Source organism: Sapajus apella, unplaced genomic scaffold, assembly GCF_009761245.1.
Source record: "Sapajus apella isolate SASKATOON/1434 unplaced genomic scaffold, GSC_monkey_1.0 scaffold191, whole genome shotgun sequence".
NCBI classification, from domain to species: Eukaryota; Metazoa; Chordata; class Mammalia; order Primates; family Cebidae; genus Sapajus; species Sapajus apella.
The window spans coordinates 1-9,836 of NW_022437131.1; the positions used below are offsets into that span (position 1 = coordinate 1).

Sequence of the window (9,836 nt, forward strand, 5' to 3'; positions counted from 1 at the left end):
TAAAGAAAATGATAGTGACCAATTAAGAAAACTGGGATGATGCTCTCCCTTTTTTTTTTCTCTTTTCCATTTGATTGTTGTGGGGCCTTTTCACTTTCAAGCACATGTATCTGACAAAATTAACCCACCATGGTAATTTGGGTCAATAAAAACACTTACTTCCGTACAATGCTTTCTCCAAACTGTGGTTGGTCCTGATTCTTGACCCAATATAATACTCTTCCTCTTTCATCATAGACTGTTACTCTGGAATAAGGGGGAAGTGAGTCGGGGCACAAAGTAAACGCTTTAAAAAGTGACTGTTTACTATTTCTCCTAATCCCAGACATTTTCCCCAGCGTAGTGACCATATGTCCTGATTTCGCCTGTTGTCCCTCAGTAATTCTTAATAGCATTGCTTTCACTCTGAAACATGTCCAAATTTAAGACTCTGTACTTCCCAGGGTAACTAGATCATGCAGGAAGTTGTGAGTGTAGTAGCGCTCAGGTATTTGTTGAATGAACATATAAATCAATAAACCTCTATTAGATAAGACACTAGCCCCTGACAACCTATGAGATCATTGCTGAATTTGCGTGGCTACTCCAAACGGCCCTTCTTCATCTCTTGGGTACAGTCCCCTTTCCTGTACTGCACTTTTTAAAAAAATTCTTTCTCTACAAAGCTGTCTGAGTCTCAGTGGAAAACCCATGAGAATGTTAGATTGTGTTTCCTCCATGGTCTGCTTGTCACACTGACTCCCCCAACAACCCTTTATAGAGTAGACATTTCAGCCTCAATTTTTTGCAGACAAGACACAGAGTAACTGAGTAATGTGTCCAGTGATAACACAGCTGATAAATGGAAAAGCAAGGATTCAAACCCACTTCAGTCTGAGTCCAGAACCCAAGTACTTGAACACTGTCCTCTGCCATCCTCTCTCATGTTGTAGTGATGGCACCATCAAGGCATGGATACCTAGGGTAGACAGTCTGAGGTGATCCTCCCCTTCACAGCAAGCCTTTTCATAGCTTGATCTTTCCTCAAAGGCAATGTGATCAATTCAGAGGTGTAAAAGCAAAAGCATCAAGTTAGCCTTCCTGCAAAGGTATACAAGGAATATGCTTTTCTCATGCAAAGACGGGAGCTTTTTCAAGCAGCGGTTAGCAAATTCGACAATTCCTGTGCTCAATTCTATGTTGCAATAGCTTTCTGAGGCATATGCTTAGCCATTCCGTGTTGTACAATTGTGTCCAATACAGACGGACTCCAACTCAGCATGGTACAACTTAAAATTATTTGACTTTATGATAGGCTTAACTGGACTTAACTCCATTGTAAGTTGGGGAGCATATGTTTACCTTGTTGCAAACTGGTGAAACAGTGGGAAGCAGGAAGTGGGGATATTTTTCAGGTTGGGTTTCTACAGTCATTACCTGATGATCCACATTTGGCTCTGTGATGGCCAATTTTATGTCTTGTCTTGTCTTCCCAACCAGGGGGAGATTTCTTACCCAAATAAGCAAGGATAGAGATTTAGGTAACCTGACTTCATAGAGTGATATAACCCGACTTGGTTGGGTTTGTGGTCAAATTTTATTCTGAATGTTTCTGTGAAGGTGTTTTTGGGTAACATTAACATTTAAATCAACAGATCTGAGTAAGAGAGACTGCCCTCCATAATGGCCTGAATAGAACAAAAAGACTGACTTCCCCCAAGCAAGAGTAAATTCTGCAGCAGACAGCCTGCACACTTGAACTGCAACATCGTTTGTCCCATGTGTCTTCGGCCTCCTGGACTTTAAAGTGTAACGTCAGCTTGTACCTGAGACTCCAGGCTGCCAGCCCATCATGCAGATTCAGGACTTGCCCGCCTCCATAATCACATGAATCGGTTTCTTAAAATAAATCTCTCTCAATAGATAGATGGATGAACGTGCTCTTGGTTTTATTTCTCTGGAAATCCCTAAGCTTTCTGCACCAAAACATTGCTGCAGAGAACTGAGTGTTGTTTACATCTGTAAAATATCCAGTTATATATCAGACATGTTCATGATACCATTAATCAATACATTTGCCTTTAATTAGTGACTACACAGTAATGTCAGCATTTTTTCCTGGCTCTTTAGAGATGTCTCTTCACCATTTGATATGACTGTGGACAAAAACATATTCAGTTCAATGGTAAAGTCAAAGACTTAATTACAATTTTGATTACTGAAAATCACAATCCCTCGAACATTGGTAGAGTCTACGTGGCACATATTAAGCAGAAGATTGAATGAACTTACCCCACTTCTGACCTTGCCAGTTTATTTCACTCCCTTTCATTACCACCTATATAGCTGACACTCACATTGGTTAATGTCAATTAAGCCAGGGGTTGCTGTGGTAATAAAGAGTCACCCTTGAGTGAACGGTGATTGTGCCAGGCATCGTTCTAAGTGCTTTACGGGGAACACTTCAATTACCTTTCAGAAGATCTCTTCAGCAAGTGACAATCTTTTGTGGTTCAGTTTCTTCATCCATAAAAATGAAGACAATAATTGTCTCCATTTTTATGGATGAAGAAACTGAACCACAAAGATTGTCACTTGCTCAAGTTCAAATAGGTAGAATATTATCAAGGTAATCATCAAACATATTTCTACACATTTAAGATGCCAAAGCCAAGATATTCTTATTAGGTATGAACATGCATTGATTATATTCTAAGAATGTTTTTAAAACTCACTGGCCTGTACAGTTTCGTGGGAATTTTAAGCCATGATACTAAACGAGACATTTTTATCCTTGGTAAAGATGAATTAGGCATGAAATTTTATTTGGCTGCTTTTCCTCTTTTCACTTTCAGTATGGTTTTTCTTTCTGACATTTCATCCTTTTCTGTTCTTAGTCATTAAGGTCATATCTGCCTGTGTACACAGAATAAAGGTGTAAAGCCATTGACAAGTGATTTTCAAAGGATGTAGATGCATAAAGGAAGACAATCATTTAACTTCAGACTTTTACTTCCCCTATGAATGCAACTGCTATAACAAAGCCCTAGTACTGCCAGTTTTGTAGATAATAGATGAATTCAGGGACCTAAATCTCAATCTTTGCTTACTTAGAAAAAAATCTAACCCTGATTGAAAAGACAAGTAAACCCAGTGACTAGAAGAGTACCCCAACATTAAATAATTGAGAAACACGGGGCAAAACTACTGCGGATGAACAACTGCCATTTTTCCCATCTCGTTTCTGTATGAGTATTCACTTAGTAATTACATGTCTTTCACCTCCTACCATGCACTTCTCATCTGCTCCAACTCAGTTTAACACTTACAGGGAGCATACCAAGTCTTTAATGAAAAGGACAACTACCAGATGCAACTGACTACGAGTTATCGTTCAACCCCAGGTCACCTGACAACCTTCATGCTTTCCTTTGAGCTGCACTAGTTCGCAAATGAAGAAGTTGCTGAATCTATCATACATGGATACCATCTTTATCAAATGTGCAAATGACAACACAGAAAGGGGAGCAAATGTGTTGGATGATAGGATCATTATCACGATTCAGAGACCTGATAATGAGGAAATCTGAGCATATCTGCAACCAGGATGGTTTCCCATCTATGAAATTTGGGTCTGAAGGATCTTAGAAGAGTCAGCTGCAGAAGACTTGGAAGTATAGGGGCAGGCACACAACAGCTGACTTCAAATTCTAGAGGATGGATTAACTACCCTCTCTAGGTCTCCAGCACACAATCCCAGGACTATTGGATAGAAATTACAGCAAGGCAGGTTTGGGCACAATGTAAGCAGCATATCACTGCAAGGGCCTCAGCCACTCTACTGGACAATAGCCTCAGGCAGGAGTTAAGGTATTGGTGACTAACATGGTTACCCCCAAGGCTCAAATCCTCTGGCTACACTAAGCCCTGTGACTGTGTCACCTCATTGGCACTTGATCCAAGTTGACCCACTTACTGTTTTGCTTTTGAAACTTTAAGCTATAGCAGAGAAAACAGCTTCCACTTCATGTAACCCAAGTGATTATTTAAGAATGTGAGCCCTTAGAAAGGGGGAGGTAAGATAATACTTGAGGTTGCAAATAGGTATGAATGGTATAATCTATCTTTGTAGGAAGATATATATACATTAATCGATCACAAGTCTGGATGCCTAATACTTCTATTTGGTGGGATTATAGGTGATTCATTTTTATACACGTGATTAAAGTAGGTTGGGCATGGTGGCTCATGCCTATAATCCCAGCACTTTGGGAGGCTGAGGCAGGCAGATTGCTTCAGCCCAGTTCAAGACCAGCCTGGGCATAGAGAGACCTCATCTCTACTAATAATCAAAAAAATTAGCTGGGTGTGGTGGAACGTGCCTGTTGTCCCAGGTACTAGGGAGGCTGAGGTGGGAGGATTGCTTGAGCCCAGGAGGTCAAGGCTGCAGTGAGCTGTGATTGTACCACTGCACTCCAACCTGGGAGACAGAGTAAAACCCTGTCCCATAAAAATAAAATAATAATTTTTAAAAAGGGATAAAAGTATTGTTTAAAGGCAGGAATTGAAATGCATGCATTTACACATATTCCTTATTGTATTAGCATAGACTAAGTGACTTAACAGAAATGTACTTGCTCACAATTCTAGATTCTAGAAATCTCAAGTTGACATCCAGCAAGGTCAGATTCTGGTGAGGGCTCCCTTCTTGGCACATAGACAGCCACCTTCAGTCTTGGATATTAACTCCCACTAAGCCGAAAAAGTTTCCAGAAGGCAAGAGAGCCCAGCTTGAACTCCAGCCCTTATTCAGCTTGAACAGATCACATGAGACCCTTTGTTTTCATTTCTTTGTTCTGAGATATGGAGGTTAGTCCACATGACCTTCTCTCCCAAGGTTCTGTAACTCTGTGGTTCCAACTCTAAAGAAAGAGCACCTAGCATCCCCAAGTCAGGACTCACTGGACCTGGACAGAATTGATTATTTCCCCCCATGAATAATCTGCTAACAGTTTTCCTTCAACCACTTTGTTTGGCTGAAAAGGTAGCCTTATGTACTTTTCATTCCTTAGAATATTACCAGAATGAACTACAAGAGTCACATGATAATGATTATATGTATTACTTTATTGCGACATTGGAGGTGAAAATAAACTGTAAGATGTTGCCAAAGGATGCAACTTCATGAAGATTATGAAACAATTGAGGCACCCGTTGTAGAAGGTTAGAATTGGCTTCTCCTGTATGAGGTGGAAGGACTACACACACAACTGTCATCAATGGCAAGATTATTGACGGCATCTGTCATTTGGAGTTTACATACCAATGGGAAGTTTAGAAAGGAACTTAAGGAAACATTCACTACCCCAGATCTCTTAGCCAGGAAATATAGGTGAGAAGAAATCAGAAGATGCCTGAAATCTCTACAAACACATAGGTTTACCAAAAAAACAAGCCTAAAACCAAAACCGTCAGGAAATGTTGAAATCTGCTCTTGAGAGGAGATCCCCATTTTATGATGTTTGGACACAGTCTTTCTCCTGCTGGATAGCTAGCGGGGGGAAAAGAAACAAAAAATTACAAAAGTATTTTCCTAAGTTCAGCTTCTTCCAAAAGAACTCTTTGTAAGTCATTGAAGGCTGCCATACATGCTTTAAATTTGGAATGCCAAGGCATTAACCGTGAAACTCACGGTGTGGTGTGTGCATGCATGTGTGTGCACATTAACCACCTGAACTACCAATTAGAAACTACGTCAACTGTAGGGTTTGTTTTTCCAAATGCTGTTGCCATTTTTTTCAGATTATTCAAGACCGAGGAGTAATCGGAGAACTTTCTTCAGATTTATTTATCACTATATCGTTAGGAAAGTATACATTTTCAGATAATTTTAACTAATGTTGCAACTTTCAAATAAAACTGATATAACAAAAGGGGCCTCTCAGGTTTTGTGAATATGCTTAGGGTTTCTCCATCAGGCTGTAACTCCAAAGGGCAGAATCGATCCCTTGAATCTGAGAGATTTGAGTATACCCAGAAGTAAATTTGTTATCTCACCTTGTCTTGTCATCATATATAGAAGGCCAAAACTGCAGATTCTACAGGGTTCTTTAAGGATAATATTATGGACTAAAATTTCTAAATGTAGAAAAATACCAAATACCCAAAAGTAGACAAAATCTAAGTGTCTTTTTAGTGCTACATCTAATATTCCAAGATTGGTTGTAATGTGGTTTTTAATCATTTTCAAACAAGAAACTAGTTTTTTATTGCCCCATCACTACTAGACCCATCATATGAGAACAAGAAGAAAACTATTTGATAGTTTTACCCATTGCATTAAATACCAAGGTGCTCTAATTATTGCTTACTTTGTGGCAAAAATTTACTAGAAGATTTACCGAACCTATTAACTTTCTCTAATGTTTATTTCCACTAGAACACCCCCATGACTTACTTTCCTTTGAGGGAAGAGTATTTTTTTCTTCAGTATTAGTTTTCTTCAGTTTTGACCTGTCAAACTTCTCCACTTCCGACAAGTCTGGTTTATCACTCATCTTGACTAGAAGATAGACTGAAAAGAAAAAAAAAATTGTTATCTTTATTTTTTTGAGACAGGGTCTCACTCTGTCGCCCAGGCTGGCGTGTAGTGGCACAATACCAGCTCACTGCAACCTCCGCCTCCTGGGTTCAAGCAATTCCTCTGCCTCAGCCTCCCAAGTAGCTGGGATTACAAACAAGCATGCACCACCATGCCCAGCTAATTTTTGCATTTTTAGTAGAGACGGGGGTCTCACCATGTTGGCCAGGCTGCTCTCAAACCCCTGGCCTGAAGTGATCAGCCCGCCTCGGCCTCCCAAAGTGCTGGGATTACAGGAGTGAGCCACCGCGCTCCACCAGAAAAAAAGATTTTTAAGAAAGCTTACCTGGCAGAACTGTCTTTGGACTAAGGGGTCACAAGCAAAAATTTTCACATTTCCTATCAATGTGTATTCTACCTGCTCATTTTCAACAGAAAAAACAACAACAGATCTTAGAAAAGTTTTATTTTTGTTAGTATAATTTAATTTCCATAGCATTAGCCATTTCCGATAGGCAGTAAATGCCATTGGATCAGAACGTCCCAGAAACCAAGATGCTCTAGAAACCCAGAGCCAATATGTCTTACTCTTAAAATCACAGCAAGGGTAAAATGGAGGTGATAGAAACATAAGACCAGACAGGAATAGAAGAAAAAAAAAAAGTCTGGCTTTAACCAGGTAATGATTTTGTAACAGGAGATATAGCGCTATTTGAGCATCTTCACTTTCTATTACTTTTGGGTTTTGGCATTTTTCTTGGGACATGGAGAGCAGCACACAACAAAGTGGCATAAGTTGTACTAATTTATTTCTATTTTAAATCCCCAAAGAAGACAGTACATTAAGGTACTACAATAGACGTCTCATAATAGCTCCTCGTGGCATTGGTTTATACACGTTGTAAGAAGGAACAGCTAACTAGGATCAGACCCAGGACTTCAGCAAAATGGAATAAACCAAATAGGAGTCTTATTTAACCATCGTTTCTCTGCAGAGAGAGACGCAAGGAGATGAGGCTCAGAGGTGCGTGGCTGTGGAGCTGACGGAATGCCTGGTGCCCTGTGAGCGTCCCGCGTTTGTCCAGAAGAGACAATAGGATATCCCAGAAATCGCAAGACAGAGCTCTGGTGGGCGAGCCCGGCCCCACCCTGGCGGAGTAAGACACTTCGTCTAGTGCCGGGGTAGAATGGAGAGGACCCCAAGCAGCCGGAAGTGCTGAACATGCCTCCATTCCGTCGAGGTTACCCTAAGGCCCTACTCGGCCGAGCGATCAGACTCCAAGCTCGGCGCTGCGAAATGGAACTAACAAATAATAGCAGGGCCGGGCGCAGAGGCCAGTCTGTCAGGAGCAGTTGGCATACTTTTTCAAGTAACTATTAGCGTTGTCGGGCGCCCAGCCCAACGGCCATGCGAGGAGAGGGAACGAGGGCCCAGCCCCAGAGGGCCCATTCCTGGCGGCCCCCAAACTCCTCATCCTCTAAGCCTCAGACCCGCAGCTACTGCGGACCGGCCGCTTTAAGGCTTCGTCCCCCCTCCTCACCGCGGGGCCTTGTTTTCAGGGACCGGCCCCCCCCCCCCCCGGGAGGGCTAGGCATCCCGCGCAGAGGGCGGCGCCCGCCCGGGGGAAGACAAAGGCGCGGACTCGCCCGGCCGGGCGGCGGTGCAGACGCGAAGCGCCAGCCCCAACCCGGCCGCTCTGGCTTCCGAAGGCGCGGCATCCCCACCTCGCGACCCCCACGCCTTCCCGTCCCCATGGTCCTCTGGCTCCGCGGGGCCGCACGTCCTCACCTGAAGGGTTGAAGACTCGGGAAAGGCCGCCCGCGGGGCTGAGACCGAGGCCGGCTCCGGACCAGGTTAGCGTTCCCGCGCAGAGCCCCGCAGTGCTAAGCCCCGTAGCAGCCCCGCCTCAGCCCTCTCTCATTGGCCGAGGGTTTCCGGGCTCACCTCCTTCCCCTCTTCCGCTTGGGCCTCCAGAGCCTGCGCCCACCGTCTCCTCTACCATCAGGGGCTTCGTGACGTCAGAGTAGACCCCGCCTACCCAGGCCCCACCTCCCAGGCCTCTCCCACTGCTTTTAGTCCTGAGGGTCCACATTCCCTTCATCCCAACAGAGGCCCCTGCAGTAAGCAGATGCATCTTGCCCAGTGAGTGAGCTTAGAACATCCGGAACATGGAGGTCCAAGCTGAATGACCAGCATTTAGGCTCTCTTGGCTTTTTATAGCCATTGGAGCCTAAGGACACTATGACAACCCAACAGTAGGTTGGGAGTGGGGCTCGGTGTTTTCTGCTCTAGTCTTTGGCCAAGTCGTCGAGTAAGGGTTCTCATGGTGAGGAAGGGTGGTTCAGGGCCATTTAACTGGTCGTTTCTGTGACATAGTACTCTCCTATGAAATGTAAAAGTCACATTTGCAACTTTCTCAGCCACTGAACACTATAACAGTCAGTTCATAATCACAGAACAACTGAGGCCATTCACCTTTATATCCCCAATCCCTAGCACTTTGGCCCACATGACACATGGGTTGTGGAGCTGTCTATATATTGATGTAATAAATCTGTGACAAAGGAATTTTTGGACAATAGCATGACCCACTGTCTGTTGGAAGAGAAAATTGAGGATCTGGTATTTACTTGAAAGGACTAAATGTTCAACATCATCTTCTGGATACTCACCCAGAAACGTAGACTGTTAATTTAAGATGGAGGTAGAACTATGTCTTTAGCTTGCATCCCATGTACAGTGACATAGATCTATATAAATCAGAAATGATTCCACAAGGATTTCTGAAGCCTTCCCCACTTCATTCCCCTTTTCTTTGCTCTTGTAGCACTTTTTATTAATTTGAGAATTGTATATGTTTGTTGGAGAAACTTTTAAAACACTAAGGCATACTTATTTAACAAACAATATTCATTGACTACCTATGATGTCCCTGGCATTAAATATAATAAACACCAGTGTTTCAACTACTCAAATTTCAATGTTGTTAACATTTAGGTATATTTACTTTGTCTTTCTTATAAGGAATGAAAACTCTACAGAAAAAAAAATATTGAGGTTTCCCTGACTTTTACTCTATTTCCATTCCCCCTCCCACTTCCCCAGGGGTAGTCCTATCCTGAATGTGACGTGTAGCTTCCAGTGTATTTTTAAAAATTTTATGTTCGGGGTACATGTGCAGGTTTGTTACATAGGTAAACAGTGTTATGGGCGTTTGTTGTACAGATTATTTCATCACCCATATATTCAGCCTAGTACCCATTAGATATTTTTACT

General features: G+C 42.6%; 1 protein-coding gene and 1 long non-coding RNA gene across 3 annotated transcripts; both read right to left on the minus strand.

Moving 5' to 3' along the window:
- Positions 1-87: 87 nt before the first annotated feature.
- LOC116543598 lies at positions 88-4,281 on the minus strand. The gene is made up of 3 exons (XR_004265629.1): positions 2,725-4,281; positions 1,806-1,998; positions 88-1,080 (listed from the first exon to the last, which is right to left on the minus strand). It is a non-coding gene; the product is annotated as an uncharacterized LOC116543598 (long non-coding RNA).
- Positions 4,282-5,077: 796 nt separating this feature from the next.
- On the minus strand, positions 5,078-8,584 carry TMSB15B (thymosin beta 15B). 2 transcript variants are annotated; one of them, XM_032269261.1, is made up of 3 exons: positions 8,349-8,584; positions 6,437-6,553; positions 5,078-5,530 (listed from the first exon to the last, which is right to left on the minus strand). In XM_032269261.1, the coding sequence occupies exons 2-3, from the start codon at positions 6,534-6,536 to the stop codon at positions 5,493-5,495; spliced, it is 138 nt and encodes a 45-aa protein (XP_032125152.1). In that variant the 5' UTR covers positions 6,537-6,553; positions 8,349-8,584; the 3' UTR covers positions 5,078-5,492. The 2 variants fall into 2 exon arrangements, with proteins under 2 accessions (XP_032125152.1, XP_032125151.1); XM_032269260.1 differs by having other exon boundaries at positions 6,437-6,541; positions 8,349-8,577.
- Between the last annotated feature and the right edge of the window lie 1,252 nt (positions 8,585-9,836).

Excerpts from the sequence above, each read along its gene's own strand:
- TMSB15B (XM_032269261.1), bottom strand. The coding sequence starts at position 6,536 with ATGAGTGATAAACCAGACTTGTCGGAAGTGGAGAAGTTTGACAGGTCA. Across the intron at positions 5,531-6,436 it reads TACTCTTCCCTCAAAGGAAA|CTATCCAGCAGGAGAAAGAC; the intron begins GTAAGTCATGGG and ends TCCCCCCGCTAG.